Consider the following 21560-nt stretch of genomic DNA (forward strand, 5'->3'; position numbering starts at 1 on the left):
GACAGGCTTCAGCTGCCCTAAGAGCTGGTTCTGCGGCTGGTGACTCAGCGGGGGTGGGGGTTGGGGGGAAGTGGGGGTTGGGACTTGGGGCCTGAGGGGCCAGCACTGGTGACAACAAAGTCCAGGGGATTTTGTGCAGAAGACAGGAAGCTGAGTCCCAAGAACAAGCCTAGCAGTGGAACTGCAATCGAATGAATCCCCGGTAATTCCATTCATGCCACTGAATCCTCCCTGTGGGTTCAGAAACACAGATCCCTGCTTCGTGTGTCCTAAAAATGCAGTGGGAACCAAGGTCTAAATTCCACAATGAAGTGACCCTTCTCTTTTCTGCTACCCACCTTCCCCCCGACCCCACACCCACCCCCAAGTCCACAAGAACAGAGTGATGTGGGTGGAGATTTTCCTTTATTTGTTTTTATTTTGGAGAGGAAGGGCTAGAGCAAAAAGATGATGCCAACACACCGGGCACTAGAATGGCCCCTGCACATGCAGAACACACGGACGCTCACGCTGGATTAGCGACTGAGCAAATGTGCCCCGTGGAGAGAATGTCACCAAAGCTGCAAAAGCCCCCCGCCGCCAACTTTTATTAGTTTTAAGACCCCCAACCACACCCACCCCAGATCTCCCTGTCATTCTTAGTAAGCAGACCTCCTAGGAAACTGGGCTTTTACTCCTGTGGGCTCAGTGCCACATCCCCTCAAATAAACATGCATCCTCTAGAGCAAAAGGGAAATTGACAGAATGCTGGAATGCCGAGAGATGGGATGCTTCATTTTTCATTATCCACCAGCTTGGGAGAAAGGCCACCTTCCATCACACCAGTGAGAGCGGGGAAAGAGCTATCGGGCCCTTTCCCGTCTCTCAGGCCTTGTGCAACATGTCCCTGGCTGCTCACACTCCAGCCCTGCCTGACTTGAAACAAACCGAGTCAGTAGCCTTCCACCTCTTGCCTTGAGAAGAAGACATTTGAGAGCTTGCAGATATAGGGCAACCGATGATCCAAACCAACATCTTCTCTTGCTCAGCTTCTGTTCTATCCAAAGGTCTAATCCTGCTCCCCCAAGGGGATTTCTGAGGTCTGAAACCCCCAAACCTGACTCCAGGCCTCCCCAGCAATGTGTGGGCCCCCTGGAACGTATTTATTTCATTGCAACGACCCCTCACTACCTAATCTTCCTGCATTCCCCCAGAGCAGTCTTGGGTTTCTCTCGGCATCTCTCCCCACGGCTTGCTGTGGTGTTCTGACTTGGAGGTGTCCAGGGCGGCAGGGGAAGCGTCAGGTACCTTTGCTTTCTGTCCTCTCCTCGTCAGCCGTCTGAGCGTTGCTGACAGCGCGAAGCTGCCCCTGGGCTGCAGGCTTCACCGAAAGGACCAAGCGTTTGCGGAACGTCTCGCAGAGCACAATGTACACAAAGGGGTTGAGGCAGCTGTTGGCGTAGCCCAAGCTGATGGCCGCATTGTACAGGTAGACAAAGGTGAGGGTCGGGCGGCTGATGGACAACTGGGTCAGCTGTAGCACATAGTAGGGTGCCCAGCACACAAAGAAGACCAGGCAGATGGCGATGGCTGTGCGGGTCACCCTCTTTGTCCGCAGCCGGATGCTGCGCTGGGAGGCGGGGGCCACTGAGGACGTCATGCGCTGCAGGATCCTCACGTATGCGGCCGTGATGACCACGAAGGGCAGGGCAAAGGCCAGGAAAAACTGGTACAGGGTGAACCAGTAAAGGTCAGTGTCCGGGTTGGGCAGGCGGATGCCGCAGCCCACTGCACCTCCTGGGAAGGGGATGAGTCTGGCATACAACCACACGGGGGTGATGCTGATGAAGGAGAGGGCCCACAGGAGGCAGATCACCAGGGTGGCCACAGAGGGCTTCCGGAACTTTGTGGAAGAGATGGGGTGGACGGTGGCCAGGTAGCGGTCAATGGCCATGGCGGTCAGGATGTAGGTGCTGGTGAACTGACTATTGGCATCCATGGCCGTGATGAGGGTGCACATGGTCTCCCCAAAGTGCCACACCCCATTGCCCATGAGCTGGTGGATCATGAAGGGCATGCCCAGGAGAAAGAGGAGATCCACCACCGAGAGGTTGATGATGAAGATGTCGGGGACATTGTTGCACCAGTGCAGCTTGGACTTCTTCACGACCGCGAAGATGACCATGGAGTTCCCGATGATGCCCAGGAGGCAGATGGTGCCGAACACCGAAGGCATGATGATGTTGATGTAGGAGACGCTCCCTGAGCGAGGAGGTGATCCTGGGGACAGAAGGAGCAAGCGTTGGCCGTTTGACATGGGCTCTGCTCTGAGAACTGACATCCTGCTGGCATGCTCAGCCTCCAGCGACCCACCGTTCATCTGGAATCCTCTCCCACCATTCTCCCTCCCTTCACCGTTGCTAATCTTGTCCCTTTTCCCTCCTCCATGGATTTCCTGGTGAATCCTACCAGTGTCCCCTGAGCCACCCGTCTTGCAAGGACACAAGAAGCCTGCCTCCTGCAGGCACCAGAGGCAAGAACCACAGCTGTCTGCAGAGATTACTCTGTGCGCCCCGGGCTTCACCAGGAAACCTCATCAAAATAGCCAGAAGGACAAAAAAGTAAGTGTGTGTGTATGTGTGTGCGCACATGCTTTTCCTATGTGTAGCCCTGAGTGCTTCATTTTGGAGCTCTCTGGTTGGAAACGGTGTACTGATTCTTGGACATCTCTGAGCGACTGTCTTGTAGAGGCTTTTGCCGGCTGTGCCCTGGTCAAGTCAGCAGCCCTCCCTACCCCAGTCTTCCTAGCAGGGATTTCCTTGCTTGGTATCTTCTGAGCCTGGGCTTCTTGAGTGAAGCAGAGACAGAAGCTGTGTGTTGCAGCTCAGCAGCCTGAAAAAATTATCCACATAAGCCTTTCCTCTTTTCCTTCCTTCCCTTCTCCTTCAAAGCTGGAATCCCAGGGCACCGCAGCTCTGGAAATGTCAGGAAGCTTAATTCACCAGAAAAGTTAATCCCCTCATGGCTCCGTGAAGTCTTCCCTTCCCAGGGCCTCTCCCAGGTGGCAGTGAGGATGTCTCAGACCTCATCACCCAAGTGCGAGTAAAAAGCTGAGGCTAACAGTGCAGGAGTGAGCCCCCAGCTGTCTCCCACATACCACCCTCCAGCTTCTCTCGCTTGCTTTTCCAGCCTGGAATTTTTTCTGCCAAGCCTCTTTGGAACCCAGCCGCGAGCCTTCCCCTGCTGCCTCGCGGCTGGCCCCACTTCCTTGCCATTCTGCACATGCCTTCGTCCCCTGCTCTGCTCCTACCCGTCTGCCCCTGCGGACCCTTGCCCCCTTCTCCCCTGCCCCTCTGAGCAAAGTAGACCACAGATCTTGTCCCCAAGAACTGTGATAAAGTTTCCCAAGCAGTTTGGCTCAGGGGTGAAACCTTCCCATTTTCCACCCACAGCCCAGAGGAGGGAGGACTCCCAGTCAACTCACCTGCCGAGGTGAGGTTATTGGGGCCATCAGAGGTGTTGCTGGTGTTGGGACCAGTGGGCAGCAGCGAGGCTTCCAGGTCCATCCAGCCAGTGCCGGTCGCCGGCTCCCACAACCGAGCTGAGCTCCCCTCCACCCACGCAGGCTGCGGCAGCCTCCAGCGCCTGCCACCTTGTCCAGGAGCGCAAGCCCCGCAGTCGGGAAGGGGGTCTTCCTCGGCAGCCTGGCAGCCGCTGCCGCCTCCAAGCCCAACTGCCCTCCCTACTCCCTCCTTCGCGGCTCTCACTGACATCACCTAGACACATTAACATTCGGAGGCAGCTGCACATTAACCTCTTCAGTCCCGGGCCGTGGCTGGCTTCCACTTCTGAATGCCTGCAGAGCCCCAGGGCCCTGGGGAAGCTGGGAGGGACTGGGCAGAGGCAGCCCCATCAGGAAAGGGATCTCCTTCCCACTGACACTTGGGATTGTCTCATGTGCTTACAGGGGCCGCTGCTTGTCTTGCATGAGGATCTAGGTCTCTGCAAAGGCAAACGGACAGAGCAAACAGGCTGCCTCCCTGTGGAGGAGACAGTAGCTTGGCTTAGCCCCTATCCCAGGTATGGGTGGCTGGGCCACATGGCAGGGTCCAGGGGGAACTGCACAGAGCTTGGGAATCAAAGGCTTGGACTGCAGCAGGGCTGCCCCCCACGCACACTCAGGGCACCCTCGGCCCCTTCTCTGTGCCCTGACGGCTTCCAACCATCTCGCTGGCTATGCTGCCAGCGTCCTGCAGAAGTAGTTGAGGAGTTGGCTGCTGAACCCTTGCCTGGCACTCAGAGGTCACGCAGGTCACTCCATGCTGGCCATAGCCAGGACCTCGGGGGCCGGAAGGGGACAAACTCCCGTCTGCACGGGATCTGCCTGGACCAGGCTCGCAGAGGTGTTAATTTTCTAAATGCTCTGAGGCCCCTGAGGTTTGGCCTGGGACTCTTTGAGACAAATATCCAAGCATGATCCCCCAAAGAGATCATCCCAGAGGAACAGCCTCAGCGGCAAAGCCGTTGAGTGAATTTTCCAAGGAGGCATCCTGTTGCCGGCCTCTGGGACCCTCACAGACAGGAGCCGCCACTGCACCCACTGCCGGACTCAGGAGCCAGGGGCTCAGGGTTCACAGACGGATCCCTACATGTGTCCTCTGTCTTGTTTACTTATTGGATTCATCCAACAAACATTTATTGAGTCCTTACTACCCGCCAAGCACTGTTCTAGGTTTTGCAGTGAAAAAAAAACGGGGGGTGGGTGATAAAGTCCCTGTCCTCATGAAGATTGCGTTCAAGTTGGGGGGAGACAGAAAATCCCTCAAAGATGATTCATGATATTGGCGATGACTATGAAAAACTTAAAGCAGGGTGAGCCGGCCCCTGAATACCAGCGGAGATGGAGGTTGCTATTTTATATAGGATTGATCATCAAGGAAGGCCTCACTGAGAAGCACTTCCAGAAAGGTCCTGAAGGAAGTCAGAAACTATGCTTAGAAATATTCTAGAGGACCAGCATTCCTGGCTGTGGAAATCGCCAATGCAAAGGCTGTGTGGCAGGAGCGTGCAGGGTGACTCTGGAGAACAGTGTCGGGCCAGGTGCAGTGACTCCGCCTGTGATCCCAGCACTTTGCGAGGCCAAGGCAGGCGGATTGCTTGAGCTCAGGAGTTCAAGACCAGCCTGGACAACATTGTGAAACTCTGTCTCTACAAAAATTAGCCAAGCATGGTGGCAGGTGCCTGTAATTCCAGCTACTTAAGCAGCTGAAGCAGGAGAATCGCTTGAAACCAGGAGGCAGAGATTGCAGTGAGCTGAAATTGGGCCACTGCACTCCAGCCTGGGTGACACAGAAAGACCCTGTCTCAGGAAAAAGAAAATATACTTCACATAAAGATAACTTATGATATTGGCAATTGCTGTAAAAAACTTAAAGCAGGGTGAGCGGGCCTGCGAATACCAGGAGAGGTAGAGGTTACTCTGGTAGAGGATTGATCATCAAGGAAGGCCTCTCTGAGAAAAGTCCTGAAGGAAGTGAGGAAGCATGCTTAGAAATATTCTGGAGGACCAGCATTCCCGGCCATGGAAATTGCCAGTGCAGAGGCCCCGTGGCAGGAGTCTGCAGGGTGACTCTGGAGAGCACTGTGGCTATAGTAGAGATTAGCAGGAGCTGACATCAGAGAGGAAGGAGCAGGCACGGAAGATTCTGCCAGGCTTGCCAGCCAGTGTAAGTACTTTGGCTTTTCCTTTAGGGGAAACGGGAGTCACCAGGGGGTTTTCAGTTGAGAAAAGACATGATCAGACATGTTTTGATCAGTCTGGGCCGGGTGTAGTGGCTCATGCCTGTAATCCCAGCACTTTGGGAGGCTGAGGCGGGAGGATTGACTGAGGTCAGGAGTTCGAGACCAGCCTGGCCAACATGGTGAAACCCTGTCTCTACTAAATATACACAAATTAGCCAGGCATGGTGGCAGGCACCTGTAATCCCAGCTACTTGGGAGGCTGAGGCATGAGAACTGCTTGAACCCAGGAGGCAGAGGTTGCAGTGAGCTGAGATTGTGCCATTGTACTCCAGCCTGGGTGACAGAACGAGACTCTGTCTCAGGAAAAAAAAAAAAAAAAAAGAAGCTCTTTGCGGTCAAGGAAGGCCTCACTGAGAAGTACTTCCAGAAAAGTCCTGAAGAAAGTGAGGAAGCGTGTTTGGCGGGAGGTGATTGGATCTTGGGAGCAGATTTCTCCCTTGCTGTTTTTGTGATAATGAGAGAGTGGTCATGAGATCTTGTTGTTGAAAAGTGTATAGCTGGCCAGGTGTGGTGGCTTGTGCCTACAATCCCAGCACTTTGAGAGGCCGAGGCAGGCGGATCACCTGAGGTCAGGAGTTCGAAACAAGCCTGGCTGGCATGGTGAATCCCCGTCTCTACTAAAGATACAAAAATTAGCCAGACATGGTGGCACGCGCCTATAGTCCCAGCTACTCATGAGGCTGAGGCAGGAGAATCGCTTGAACCCAGGAGGCGGAGGTTGCAGTGAGCCGAGATCGCGCCGTTGCACTCCAGCCTGGGCAACAATAGAGAAAATCCGTCTTTAAAAAAAAAAAAAGTTCTAGAAATGAACAGTGACAACGTCTGCACAACATGGTGAAAGTACTTAATGCCGCTAAACTGGACACTTAAAAGTGGTTAAAATGGTAAATTTTATGTTATGTATATTGTACCACAATATATAAAGTGAAGAGGCAAATTTTATGTATATTTTATCCTGCACAAAAAATCCCAAAACTCTGCAATGGCCATCCCAGCATCCCCACCTTATTATCATAGACCATTTCGTGCAGCTATCCCAGAAGCATGTTAGAACTGGCTCCAGCTACATCCTGCATTACAGAAGAGTGCTCCCCTGTCAATAAACTATCTCCTTTCTTTTTAAATTAATTTATTAATTTATTTTTTTTTTGATTCGAGACAGAGTCTGGCTCTGTCACCCAGGCTGGAGTGCAGTGGTGTGATCTCAGCTCACTGCAACCTCCACCTCCTGGTTCAAGTGATTCTCTGGCTTCAGCCTCCAGAGTAGCTGGGATTACAAGCATGTTGCACCATGACCAGCTAATTTTACTAGAAATAGAGTCTCACTATGTTGCTTAGGCTGGTCTTAAACTCCTGGCCTCCAGTGATCCACCCGCCTCAGCCTCCCAAAATACTGGTATTACAGGCGTGAGCCACCATACCTCGCCTACTCATTTGAGACAGGGGCTCACTCTGTCATCCAGGCTGGAGTGCAGTGGTGAGATTTCAGCTCACTGCAACTTCTGACTCCCTGGTTCAAGTGATCCTCCTACCTCAGCCTCCCTAGTAGCTGGTACTACAGGCACAAGCCATGACGCCCAACTAATTTTGTTTTTTAAAATTTTTTGTAGAGATGAGGTGTCGCTATGTTGCCCAAGCTGGTCTTGAACTCCTGAGCTCAAGGGATCCTACTGCCTCGGCCTCTTGAGGTGCTGGTATTACAAGCATAAGCCACCACGCCTGGCCAAAACTATCTCCTTTCAACCTTATATTTGCATCATGGTCTAGCACCCTCAAGATCCACTTCTGGCCGGGTGGGGTGGCTCTCACCTGTAACCCAGCACTGTGGGAGGTGGAGGCCAGAGAATCACTTGAGCCTAGGAGTTCAAGACCAGTCTGGGCAACACAGCGAGGCCCTCTCTACAAAAAATTAAAAATTAGCCAGGCATGGTGGCGTGCGACTATAGTTCCAGCTACTTGGGAGTCTGAGGCAGGAGGATTCCTTGAACCCAGGAGATTGAGGCTGTAGAGAGAAGTGTTTGCACCATGGCACTTCAGCATGGGTGACAAAGCAAGGCCCTGTCTCAAAACAAAAACAAAAACAAAAATCCACTCCCACACATAGTCCCTTTATTTCTCCCAGTCCTTATTAGCTGGTCCTGGTCCTCATGGTTGGACTATTTTATCCAAAAGCAGAAGCTGTATTTCCCATCCCAAGCTACAACACTGAGATCTGACCCCAGTTATTGAGTCTGAAGCAATGACAGGCTCTCTGCTCCTCCTGTTCGACTGACAGCTGCATGTTCTCATGCAGTGCCAATTGTGTCCCTGAGGCACCAAGGTAAAAGTGAAGGCTGGAGTAAACAGATTTGGACATATTGGGTGCCTGGTCACCAGGGCTGCTTTTAACTCTAGCAAAATGGATATTGTTGCCATCAATGACTCCTTTTTTTTTCAAATCATATTTGAGTATGATTCCATCCATGGCAAGTTCCACAGCACCATCAGGCTGAAAACGGGAAGCTTGTCACCAATGGAAATCCCATCACCATCTTCCAGGAATGAGATCCCACCAAAATCAAAGGGGATGATGCTGGTGCTGATTATGTTAAGGACTCACCAGCATCTTCACTACCATGGAGAAGGCTGGGACTTGCTTAGATGGGGGAGCCAAAAGAGTCACCATCTCTGCCCCTTCTGATGCCCCCATGTTTGTGATGGGCATGAACCATGAGAAGTATGGAGACAGCCTCAAGATTATCAGCAATGCCTCCTGCACCACCAGTTGCTTAACCCCCCTGGCCAAGGTCATCCATGACAACTTTGGCACCGTGGAAGGACTGATGACCGCCGTTCATGCCTTCACTGCCACCTAGAAGACTCCCGATGGTACCTCTGGGAAATTGTAGTGTGATGGCTGCAGTGCTCTCTAGAACATCATTCTTGCCAAGCCTGTGGGCAAAGTCATCGCCAAGCTGAATGGGAAGCTCACTGGCATGGCCCTCCATGTCCCCACCACCACCATGTTGGTCATGGACCTGACCTGCCATCTGGAGAAACCTGCCAAATACAGTGACATCAAGATGATGGTGAAGCAGGCATTGAGGGGGCTCCTCAAGGGCATCCTGGGCTATACTGAGCACCAGGTTGTCTCCTCTGACTTTGACAGTGACACCCATTCTTCCACCTTCAATGGTGGGCCTGGCATTGCCCTCAACAACAACTTCGTCAAGCTCATTTCCTGGTATGACAGTGAATTTGGCTACAGCAACAGGGTGGTGAACCTCATGGTCCACATGACCTCCAAGGAGTAAGAGCCCCAGGCCACCAATCCCAGTGAGAGCACAAGAGGAAGAGAGGGGCCCTGAGCTGCTGGGGAGCCCTGCTGCACTCAGCCCCCACCATACTGAGCATCTCCCCTCAACACAGTTTCCATGTCAGACCCCTGAAGAGGGTGGGGCCTACGGAGACCCACCTTATCATGTGCCATCAATAAAGTCCCCTATACCTTGCCCCCCCCAAAAAAAAGTCCCCTGTACTTCTGACTGTTAAGAGTCAGGAGGGCCGGGCGCGGTGGCTCAAGCCTATAATCCCAGCACTTTGGGAGGCCGAGACGGGCGGATCACGAGGTCAGGAGATCGAGACCATCCTGGCTAACACCGTGAAACCCCGTCTCTACTAAAAATACAAAAAACTAGCCGGGCGAGGTGGCGGGCGCCTGTAGTCCCAGCTACTCCGGAGGCTGAGGCAGGAGAATGGCCTAAACCCGGGAGGCGGAGCTTGCAGTGAGCTGAGATCCGGCCACTGCACTCCAGCCCGGGCTACAGAGCAAGACTCCGTCTCAAAAAAAAAAAAAAAAAAAGAGTCAGGAGAAGAAGCAACGAGAGGAAATAAGGAGCATATCTGAGGATAAATATCCTCTTGCAAGTCAGTTGAATCCTAGCATGACTTCCAGACAAGGGCAGGCTGCTCTCCTCTAGCAAGGAAGAGAGGATTACTTTTGCTGGCCTGAAATGTTCAGGGGGTTCAGAGAAATCTGGGGGTTCAATGTTCTCAAGTACACCCAGATGTCCCCTCCTAGGCATTAGGGTTCCAATCCTTTCCTATGAGAGGCTTTACTTTGGCATTGGTGATGCATTTGGGCTGCCCATATTCCATCTTTCTTGCAACTCTGCAACTCTTACAATTAGAATCTGGGTCTTATTCTCAGCAATGTCTGCCTTATTGCTGCAGAAGATGAGGGTCTGCAATTGTTGCTTTGAAGGCCTTCTGGCTTTTGTTGTATGTCCTGAATTGACAGTTGGCTATCTGACTCTGCCTTTTTTTTTTTTTTTTTTTCCTCTTATCTGTTCTTTTTTTTTTTTTTTTTTTTTTTTTGAGACAGAGTCTCCCTCTGTCACCCAGGCTGGAGTGCAGCAGTGGCCCGATCTTAGCTCACTGCAACCTCCACCTCCCAGGCTCAAGTGATTTTTGTGCCTCAGCCTCCTGAGTAGCTGGGATTACAGGCACGTGCCAGATACCCAGCTAATTTTTGTATTTTTAGTAGAGACAGTGTTTCACCATGTTGGCCAGGCTGGTCTTGAACTTCTGGCCTCAAGTGATCTGCCCATCTTGGCCTCCCAAAGTGCTGAGATTACAGGTGTGAGCCACTGCACGCAGAGTCTGCCATTTTTTCTTCAAGGCTTCCAAAGCAGTTAACAAAAACCAGCTAACTCCATAGTCCTTATAATGACCACAGTTTCCACACTGTTCACATCTAGAGCTACTGCATAGTTCAATGTTTCCTCTTCCACTTATACCTCATTTCAACCAACCACAGGTACGAGTGTCAATGTGATGCTACTGCACACACCAGGCCAGGGTTGTTGAGCCCCCTATTTACCACCAGCAATGGAATCCTTGTTGGCGTCTGACTGGTAATTGATATATTCCAGAAACTCAATTGGATGGAGTTGTGGGGGAGGTCCCCTTCTTTCTACTGTCACTCCTGGTACTAATTTCCTTAATTTGGTTTTCTCTAAAAGCAGTGCTTGAAACAAGGACTTGTGTGCAGTAGTTTATTTTAGATGTGATTTTAAGGAGCAGGTGTCAGGGAACAGAGTGAGTCAGGGAAGAAGGAAAAGCCAGGATAAGGGTACGTTGCCAAGTTTGCTGCTGTGGGCAATGGGGGCTCAATTTGTCCAGGCCCTCCTAGGAAGTTCAAGAATGTCTCTCAACTGGGCACAGTGGCTCACACCTGTAATCCTAGCATTTTGGGAGGCCGAGGTGGGTGGATTGCCTGAGCTCAGGAATTCCAGACCAGCCTAGGCAACACGGTGAAACCTGTGTCTACTAAAATACAAAAAATTTGCCAGATGTAGCAGTGTGCGCCTGTAGTCCAGCCACTCCAGAGGCTGAGGCAGAAGAATGGCATGAACCCGGGAGGCAGAGCTTGCAGTGAGCCGAGATCGCACCACTGCACTCCAGCCTGGGCCACAGAGTGAGACTCTGTCTCTTAAAAAAAAAAGAAGAAAGTCTGGGACCTCCTCCCTCTTTCTTGGGTAGCTGAGGCATGAGAACCACCTCTAGGAGGCAGAGGTTGCAGTGAGCCAGAAAGGTGCCACTGCATTCCAGCCTGGGCAACAGAGCAAGACTCTGTCTCAACAACAACAAAAAAGTTCCGTTTTAGGCCAGACACAGTGGCTCACACCTGTAATCCCACCACTTTGGGAGGCCAAGGCGGGTGGATCACTAGGTCAGGAGATCGAGACCATCCTGGCTAACACAGTGAAACCTTGTCTCTACTAAAAAAAATACAAAAAACTAGCCGGGTGTGGTGATAAGCGCCTGTAGTCCCAGCTACTCAGGGGGCTGAGGCAGGAGAATGGCATGAACCCGGGAGGCAGAGCTTGCAGTGAGCTGAGATCGCACCACTGCACTCCAGCCTGGGCAACAGAGTGAGACTCCATCTCAAAAAAAAAAAAAAGTTCTCCTTTAGACATGCTACATTTAAGATGCCTATTCACTTCCTAAGGGAAGTGGTGGTTAGTAGTTGGATATAAGAGTCAGAAGTTTTAGCCGGGCGTGGTGGTGCATGCCTGTAATCCCAGCCACTCAAGACGCTGAGTCAGGAGAATCGTTTGAACCTGGGAGACGGAGGTTGCCGTGAGCCAAGATTGCGCCATTGCACTCCAGCCTAGGCGACAGAGCGAGGCTCTGTCTCAAAAAAAAAAGTTCAGGGGAAAAGTCGTGCCTGAAGATATAAATTTTTAAATTTATTTTATTTTTTGTTTAGCAATTTCAAAAGCTCACAGAGATATAAATTTAAACAGACTGGATGAGCTTACCTAGGGAGTAAGTGTGAATAAAGGTGTTGTGAGGACTGAGCTCTTGGGCATTCCAAAGTTTACAGTTTGGGAAAATGAGCATTACTGTCCAGTATCTCCTCCTCTTCCACATGCCACAGTCCTCCCATCTTCATTCACTCATCCATCCATCAGACAAATCATTACACAGCATATACTACATAGCAGGCACTGTACTAGGCTCTGTGGATACAGTGAAGAAAAACGAGCAAGTGCCTGGTATTAGGGAGCTTAAACTAAAGTGGGAAGAGACAAATAATGACAAGCAAGCTAATAAGTGAACGAGGTGTCCTTTTCAGGGTTCAAATCCAGACAAATCCATGTAACTTAATCACAAAGGGATTTAGGTAGTTACAAGATCATGGCTCTGGAGTTAGGCCATCCCTGCCATTATCTGCACTACCAAAATGACCGAGCATGGTTAGAGGAATTTAAACCAAGACTGAGCAGCAAGGGAAGCAGAGACGGGTGGGTGTGATCTCTCTGGCCTTTGAATGCTAGGAGTGAAGTTGGGAGGAGTGAACACTGAGCAAGGCAATCCACAATGCCAGCTACACAGGCTGATTACTGACTGTTGTAAGTGTCACTGAGGAAATGAATAGGGTGATGAGAGTGGGGGTGAAGGGGTCTTTTAGAGAGGGCATTAAGGACATCCTCTTTGAAGAGTTCAGGTAGCATGCTCAACACCCATTCTACTACAAATGATTACTTTAAACCAGTGAATCAACAGTAATCTCATTCCTCTTGCTGGTGACTGTTTTCGGGGTGAGCATGTCTACTGGACACCCGTGTGCATCTCTTCAGGTCCTCTTCACCACACCTAGCTCATAGTTCATCCATCGACCTGCTCTGGCACAGTCCCTGACCAAGTCCAGGTACAGGTGCAGATATAGCTGTGACCTCACAGTGCTGTGTGCCTTTTACCCTCTGTCTTGGGTCTTCTCTGTTGCTGCTACATCTTAGAATCTGGGAATCCACGGAGTGCCCTCGCATGAACAGAAGTGCAGGGAGAGTTAACGCTCCTTAGAGGAACCTTTGACCAGTGTAGGGTGGAAGCCATGGATAGATGCTTTCCCCAAAATCCCCCAGGACATACCATCCTGAGGCATATTTCATGTAGCTTCCCAGCAGTCCCGTAGGTTAGAGCAATCAAACACTTTTAGCCCTGGCCAACTGGAAATCATTGCTTTTTACTATCTGCTTCCCTGCTTTGCTCCTCTACCCTCCTTCCTGGTTCCTAGGATCGCACTTCCCAGTAAAATACCAACACATCCCCTTTGTCTCAGACTCCGTTTTCTGGGAACCTGAGGCTAAAGCAGCACGTGATTTATTCTTACCAGTGACAGTAAAGGAGAGGAGTGTTGTGGTGAGAGGCATTTGGTAAAGATTTCCTTGTTCTTGCAAAGAAGATACAAGAAGAGATTGTCTCTTTTGCCCCCTTTGAACTTTGTTGTGCCTGGACATGACACTGGTGTATTAGTCGGTTCTTACACTGCTATAAAGAACTCCTTGAGACTGGGTAACTTATAAAGCAAAGAGGTTTAATTGGCTCACGGCTCTGCAGGCTGTGCAGGAAGTGTGGCTGGGGAAGTCTCAGGAAACTTAAAAATCATGTTGGAAGGTGGAAAGGAAGCAGGGTCATCTTACATGGCAGGAACAAGAGGAAACAAGCGAAGGGGAAGGTGCCACATACCTTTTTTTCTTTTCTTTTCTTTTCTTTTTGAGATGGAGTTTTGCTTTTGTTGCCCAGGCTGGGGTGCAATCCTCCAACATTGGGGATTACAATTTGACATGATATTTGGGCAGGGACAGAAATCCAAACCACATCGGTTGAGAACACTTGCAGCAGTTGAAAGTATCCTCATTGATGGGATCCATCTGGTTGTCGGAAGGAAACAGAACAAGCTCAAATGGGGAAATGCAGGAGAGTTTAGTAAAGGGCCTATTTGCCAGGGTTTGGGCATAGCTAAGGGAAACCAACAAGGAATGCTGGCCAGCCCGCTGGGGCTGTGAATAGCAGAGAGCCACTGCCATTCCCAGGCCTGGGGGCTGAGGGAAGGGGAGAAGTGAGCAGAACCCAAAAAGAACAGTCAAAAAGCAAGGGAGCCCAGCGCGGTGGCTCACGCCTGTAATCCCAGCACTTTGGGAGGTTGAGGCGGGCGGACCACCTGAGGTCGGGAGTTCGAGACCAGCCTGACCAACATGGAGAAACCCTGTCTCTATTAAAAATACAAAATTAGTCAGGTGCGGTGGCACACGCCTGTAATCCTAGCTACTCAGGAGGCTGAGGCAGGAGAATCACTTGAACTTGGGAGGCGGAAGTTGCGTGAGCCGAGATTGTGCCATTGCACTCCAGCCTGGGTAACAAAAGTGAAACTCCTACTCAAAAAAAGAAAAAAGTTTTAAAAAAAATACAAAAATTAGCCAGGCATGGTGGCTGGCGCCTATAATCCCAGCTTCTTGGGAGGCTGAGGCACAAGAATCTCTTGAACTCGGGAGGCAGAGGTTCCAATGAGCCAAGATTGTGCCACTGCACTCCAGCCTGGGCAATAGAGCAAGACTCAGTTGCCGTCTCAAAAAATAAAAATTTTTTAAAAAGTGAGGGGGCCGGCCGGGCGCGGTGGCTCAAGCCTGTAATCCCAGCACTTTGGGAGGCCGAGACGGGAGGATCACGAGGTCAGGAGTTCGAGACCATCCTGGCTAACACGGTGAAACCCCGTGTCTACTAAAAAAAATACAAAAAACTAGCCGGGCGAGGTGGTGGGCGCCTGTAGTCCCAGCTACTCGGGAGGCTGAGGCAGGAGAATGGCGTAAAAACCCGGGAGGCGGAGCTTGCAGTGAGCTGAGATCCGGCCACTGCACTCCTGCCTGGGCGACACAGTGAGACTCTGTCTCAAAAAAAAAAAAAAAAAAAAGTGAGGGGGCCAATCAGCAGTAACCTGGCAGGGAGAAGTCCAAAGGAGTAAATAATCTGACCTCACTCTCCTCTTGCCCTCTGACCTCTGTCTGTAGATGCTGTTCTTGAGGGTCAACCTCCTATGGCCCAGGGCAGGGTGGAAAGGGAGAAAAGTGAATTTGAAGGGGCAAATGGAGAATCAGCCCACTGATACAGGAGGAGACGTTCAAGTTGATATCATTGTGTAATTCTTGAAATAACTAATTATTATTTTTCTTTTGAAACAGAGTCTTACTCTGTTGCCCAGGCTGGAGTGCTGTGGCGCCATCTCAGCTCACTGTAACCTCTGCCTCCTGGGTTCAAGCAATTCTCCTGCCTCAGCCTCCCAAGTAGCTGGGATTACTAGTGTGCACCAACACACCTGGCTCATTTTTGTATTTTTAGTACAGACAGGGTTTCATCATGTTGGTCAGGCTGGTCTTGAACTCCTAGCCTCAAGTGATCTGCCCACCTCGACCTCCCAAAGTGCTGGGATTACAGGCATGAACCACCACACCTGGCCAACAACTAAGTATTTTGTTATCCTCTGTCAATCCAGATAAGGAAACTGAGGCAAAATTAATATAGAGAGTGATTTGGGCCACGGTTGAGGACTATAGCCTGGAAAACACTGAGAAGTGCTCAAAAGAGAGGCTTGAGTTTTTAAAGGGGATTAATCAGGAGAGGGGGTGATTACAGAGTTGAGTTTCCAAGGATGCTTTCTGGTTTACAGAAATAACACTGATTAGTGACTGGCTGTACACTGTTGAGCTATAGGGAGTGAGTTACAGTGTCCAGCGTATGGTGTTTTATGGCTACTTGGCATCAGTCAGTCTAGAGCCCACACAGCAAGTGGCTTCCAGAGCTGATTACTTAGCTGGAGGGGGAGTGAGACATGACTGCTGTCACATTTCCATCCCTTTCTGGGCCTGATAATTTAAAGAGAGCTCACAGCTCGGAAAACACTGGGAAGTGCTCCAGAGAACCAAGGAGAGGCGCAAGTTTTTAAAGAAAAAAGGATAAAAAGTTGCTTTTCTTTTCTTTTTTTTTTTTTGGAAACAGGGTCTCACTCTGTTGCCCAGGTTGGAATGCAGTGGCATGATCTCACCTCACTGCAACTTCTGCTTCCCGGGTTCAAGTGATTCTCCTGCCCCAGCCTCCCATGTAAGCTGGTACTACAGGCACCCACCACCATGCCCGGCTAATTGTGTGGTTTTTATTTATTTATTTGGCTCTGTTGCCCAGACTGGAGTACAGTGTCGCGATCTCGGCTCACTGCAACCTCTTCCTTCTGGGTTCAGCCATTCTCCTGCCTCAGCCTCCCAAGTAGTTGAGATTACAGGCGTGCGCCACCACGCCTGGCTAATTTTTGTATTTTTAGTACAGGGTTTCACCATGTTGGCCAGGCTGGTCTCGAACTCCTGACCTCAGGTAATCCACCCGCCTTGGCCTCCCAAAGTGTTGGGATTACAGACATGAGCCACTGCGCCCAGCCAATGCCCGGCTAATTGTTTGTATTTTTAGTAGAGACGGGGTTTCATCACATTGGCTAGGCTGGTCTCAAACTCCTGACCTCAAATGATCCACCCGCCTCAGCTTCCCAAAGTGCTGGGATTACAGGTGTGAGCCACCGTGCTCGGCTGAAAAGTTGCTTTTCTTTCTCATCTCATTTAACAGATGAAGAAGTGAAGTGCCACAGGTTGGGTTTTCTGGGAGCAGATGCTGGGGTGGAGAGAGGAGCACCAAATGTGTCTGTGGGGTGAGCGCTAGCCAAGGAAGAAGGGAAGCACATCGGGAAGGGGTCCAGAGATTGTGATGCTGACCTGACAAGGGCTCTGCCAGCCCAGTGGGAAGCCCCAGAGCAAGGCAGTCCAATGTTAGGCAGAAGCGGCTGGGCCCTGGCACCACAGCCCTGCCTAGTTGGTGGCTGGGAACCACCCCAAGAAGCGTGTGATCCCAGCTCAGAAGCTGAGACACGGCTTCTCCAAAAACCAAAAATAGAACTACCATGTTATTCAGCGATCCCACTTCTGAGTCTATATCCAAAGAAAATGAAATCAGTATCTCAAGACGATATCTGTATCCCATGTTTATTGCAGCATTACTCACAACAGCCAAGTTATGGAGTTAACATAAGTGTCTGTATTAGTCAGGGTTTCTCCAGAGGAACAGAGGCAATAAGATATATATGAAAGGGGATTTATTAGAGGGAACTGGGCCACGCAATCACAGAGGCAAAGTCCTACAACGGGCTGTCTGCAAGCTGGAGAACCAGAGAAGTCAGTAGTGAGGCTCGGTCCAAATTTAAAAGACTCGGAACCAGCCAAGCCAACAGTGCAGCCTCCAGTCTGAGACCAAAGGCCTGAGAGCCCCCATGAGGCTGCTGGTGCAAGTTCCAGATTCCAAAAGCTGAAGAACCTGGAGTCTTGTTTTCTGTTTTCCAAGGGCAGGAGGAGTCAGAGGCAGCCAGCTCCAGGAGGGAGCGAGGGAGGGAGAGCATGAGCTGAGTATCCCCATTCTTCTGCCTGCTTTGTCCTAGGGGTGGGATGGGGTTGGGGGTGGGCAGCAGATTGGATGGTGCACACCCACACTGAGGGCGGGTCTTCCTCTCTCAGTCCACTGAAGTACACATCAATCTCCTCTGGGCTGGACGCCATGGCTCATGCCTGTAATCCAGCACTTTGGGAGGCCGAGGGGGTTGGATCACCTGGGATCAGGAGTTCAAGACCAGCCTGATCAACATGGTGAAACCCTATTTTTACTAAAAATACAAAAACTAGCCAGGCATGGTAGCAGGCACCTGTAATCCCAGCTACTTGGGAGGTTGAGACATGAGAATCACTTGAATCCAGGAGGCAAAGGTTGCAGTGAGCCAAGATCATGCCATTGCACTCCAGCCTGGCAACAGAGGGAGACTCTGTCTCAAAAGAAAAAAAAAAAAAAAAAATCTCCTCTGAAAACACCCTCACAGGCACACCCAGCAACAATGTTTCACCAGCCAACTAGGCATCCCTCAATCCAGTCAAGTTGACACCTAATATTACCCATGGCAAGTCCATTCCTTGTCAACTTGGCATCCACACACATCTCCTTAAACCATACTTAATCTCCCAAAGTAAAGACAGTAACAAGGTCATAATTCTGCCTAAATGAAACAATTACCCTGTGCACAACTGAAAACACACTAAACCGATCCCCCAGAAGAGGAGGTAAAGTTCTTGAGTGATGTTTATTCATTATTCCATAACTTGAATAGTATGATGTAAAATTAACACTTCTTAGGCTGGGCTTGGTGGCTCATGCCTGTAATCCCATCACTCTGGGAGGCTGAGGCAGAAAGCTCACTGGAGCCAAGGAGTTCAAGACCAGCCTGAGCAATATAGTAAGACCCCCGTCTCTACAACAGAATAATTAAAAAATTAGCCAGGCATGGTGGTATGTGCCTGTAGTCCCAGCTACTTAAGACGCTAAGGCAGGAGAATCCCTTGGGCCCAGGAGTTCAGGGCTGCAATGAGTCATGATCGTGCCACTGCACTGCAAGCTGGGCAACTGAGTGAGGCTGTGTGTCAAAAACAAAAACAAACCAAAAAACCCTCCATACGTTTCAACTGTTTTTTTTTTTTTTTTTTTTTTAGACGGAATCTCACTCTGTCACCCAGGCTGGAATGCAGTGGTGTGAACTTGGCTCACTGCAGCCTCCGCCTTCCAGGTTCAAGTGATTCTCCTGCCTCAGCCTCTGGAGTAACTGGATTACAGGTGCCTGCCACCATGCCTGGCTAATTTTTGTATTTTTAGTAAAGACAGGGTTTCACCATGTTGGCCAGGCTGGTCTTGAACTACTGACTTCAGGTGATCCACCTGCTTCAGTCTCCCAAAGTGCTGGGATTACAGGCGTTAGCCACTGCGCCTGGCCAATTTTTTTTTTTTTTTTTTTTTTTTGAGATAGAGTTTCGCTCTTTTGCCCAGGCTGGAGTGCAGTGGTGTGATCTCGGCTCATTGCAACCTCCGCCTCCCAGGTTCAAACGATTCTCCTGCCTCGGCCTCCTGAGTAGATGGGACTACAGGTGCACACCACCACACCCAGGTAATTTTTGTATTTTTAGTAGAGATGGGGTTTCACCACATTGGCCAGGATGGTCTTGATCTATTGACCTTGTGATCCACCTGCCTCAGCCTCCCAAAGTGCTGGGATTACAGGCGTGAGCCACCTCGCCCAGCCTAATTTTTGTATTCTTAGTAGAGATGGGGTTTCATCATGTTGGCCAGGCTAGTCTCGAACTCCTGACCTCAGGTGATCCACCCACCTCCCAAAGTGCTGGGATTACAGGTGTAAGCTGCTGCGTCCGGCCTCATTTCAACTTTTTGATCATTGAAAAAAAATTTTAAATACTAACATAAAGTCAATAAAACTTATGTTACATGATAAAAGAATAAAACAAAAGAAAACAAATTTGCTTAATATATGTGCATATACACACAAACATTTTCTTAACAAAATAGATAGGAAATACTCATGATGATTACAGTCCTTGTTTCTCTAACTAATCATGTGGTCGTAGATGGTATTGATAACTTCCTTCTACTACCCATTCCTTATACGTTTGGCCTTCAGAAAGCATCTCAGCTGGTCACGGTTTTTTGTTTTGTTTTTTTGAGATGGAGTCTCGCTCTGTCACCCAGGCTGGAGTGCAGTGGCGCGATCTCGGCTCACTGCAAGCTCCACCTCCTGAGTTCACGCCATTCTCCTGCCTCAGCCTCCTGAGCAGCTGGGACTACAGGCACCTGCCACCACCCCCAGCTAATTTTTTGAATTTTTAGTAGAGATGAGGTTTCACTGTGTTAGCCAGGATGGTCTCGATCTCCTGACCTTGTGATCTACCCGCCTTGGCCTCCCAAAGTGCTAGGATTACAGGCGTGAGCCACCACACACCGGCTAATTTTTTGTATTTTTAATAGAGATGGGGGCCGGGCGCGGTGGCTCAAGCCTGTAATCCCAGCACTTTGGGAGGCCGAGATGGGCGGATCACGAGGTCAGGAGATCGAGACCATCCTGGCTAACACGGTGAAACCCCATCTCTACTAAAAAATATACAAAAAACTAGCCCGGCGAGGTGGCGGGCGCCTGTAGTCCCAGCTACTCGGGAGGCTGAGGCAGGAGAATGGCGTGAACCCGGGAGGCGGAGCTTGCAGTGAGCTGAGATCTGGCCACTGCACTCCAGCCTGGGCGACAGAGCGAGACTCCGTCTCAAAAAAAAAAAAAAATAGAGATGGGGTTTCACCGTGTTAGCCAGGATGGTCTCGATCTCTTGACCTCGTGATCCACCCACCTTGGCCTCCCAAAGTGCCGGGATTACAGGCGTCAGCCACCGCACCCAGCATTGGTCATGGTTCTTTACCTGACAGGGTGTGTTAGTCCATTTTCACACCACTATAAAGAACTTCCCTGAGACTGGGTAATTTATAAAGGAAAGAGGTTTAATTGACTTTCAGTTCCTCACAGCTGGGGAGGCCTCAGGAAACCAATCATGGCAGAGGCAGAGGCAGGCACCTTCCTCACAAGGTGGCAGGAGAGAGAAAGCATGTGAAGGAGGAACTGTCAAACACTTATAAAACCATCAGATCTCGCAAGAACTCACTATTAGTGAGAACAGAGTGGGGGAACCGCCCCATGATCCAATCACCTTCCTTCCTTGACACATGTGAAATACAATTTGAGATGAGATTTGAGTGGGGACACAGAGTCAAACCATATCATGGGGTGACCCTAACCTTCATTCCTGAAGGATCTGGGTCATTCACGGTCCCGCCTGGATTGGGTTATTATAGTTTCCCCACTGACCTTAATCACAGGGCGTGGTAATACTAAGAGATGCACTAAAAAAATCTGTATTTTCCAGACATACTCTTCCTTACCTCCACCGTGGAGCAGGCATCCAGTTTCCTTGGCATTCTTAATCAATCACCCCAACCAACACCATAACTACAATCTTAGTCTGTTGACTCAGAGGCATGAGGAGCCCCAAGTGGCTGGGCATTGGTCTCAACTTGCAGTTCAATGGAATCACTGTTATGTCTCCTAGTAGAAGCATTCCTTTCTCTGGAACTAAGACCTCCAGGCTAGCAGGACATAATGTCACCAGGGAACAGGAAGCAAAAAGTTTGCTAGTGGGTCCACTGGGGTCATGGTGAGTGGTGCCACTCCCATTTCTACCCCTTGATTCCTGGACCCAAGGAAGTGGGTTCCACCCAAGTAGACCCACTGCCATACTTCTTTGACCATCAAGTGGGTTCCTTGGTCAGAAGCAACACTGTGTGGAATACCATAATGGTGGGCAAGACATTCCACAAGCCCACACACTCTAGTTCTGGCAGAAGCATTGCGTGCAGGGCGGGCAAGTCCTTATTCAGAGTAAGTGTGTGTTCCAATAAGGACAAAACACTACCCCATCTATGATGGAAGTGGTCCAGTGTAATCAACCTGCCACCACGTAGCTGGCCAACCACACTGGGGAATGGCGCCC

General features: G+C 50.3%; 2 protein-coding genes and 1 pseudogene across 9 annotated transcripts in view; 1 reads left to right on the top strand and 2 right to left on the bottom strand.

Annotated features, from left to right (window-relative positions):
- LOC126963577 (E3 ubiquitin-protein ligase RBX1) overlaps positions 1-21560 on the bottom strand; it is a 598764-nt gene that overhangs the window by 293241 nt on the left and 283963 nt on the right. The gene's annotated exons all lie outside the window — the stretch shown is intronic.
- Positions 387-4205, bottom strand: MCHR1 (melanin concentrating hormone receptor 1). Its single transcript, XM_050805924.1, has 2 exons — positions 3464-4205; positions 387-2259 (listed from the first exon to the last, which is right to left on the bottom strand). Exons 1-2 carry the CDS (start codon positions 3750-3752, stop codon positions 1280-1282), a joined length of 1269 nt encoding a protein of 422 aa, XP_050661881.1. The 5' UTR covers positions 3753-4205; the 3' UTR covers positions 387-1279.
- LOC126929230 (glyceraldehyde-3-phosphate dehydrogenase-like) lies at positions 4827-9165 on the top strand (annotated as a pseudogene).

Source organism: Macaca thibetana, chromosome 10 (genome assembly GCF_024542745.1).
Source record: "Macaca thibetana thibetana isolate TM-01 chromosome 10, ASM2454274v1, whole genome shotgun sequence".
Lineage (NCBI taxonomy): Eukaryota > Metazoa > Chordata > Mammalia > Primates > Cercopithecidae > Macaca > Macaca thibetana.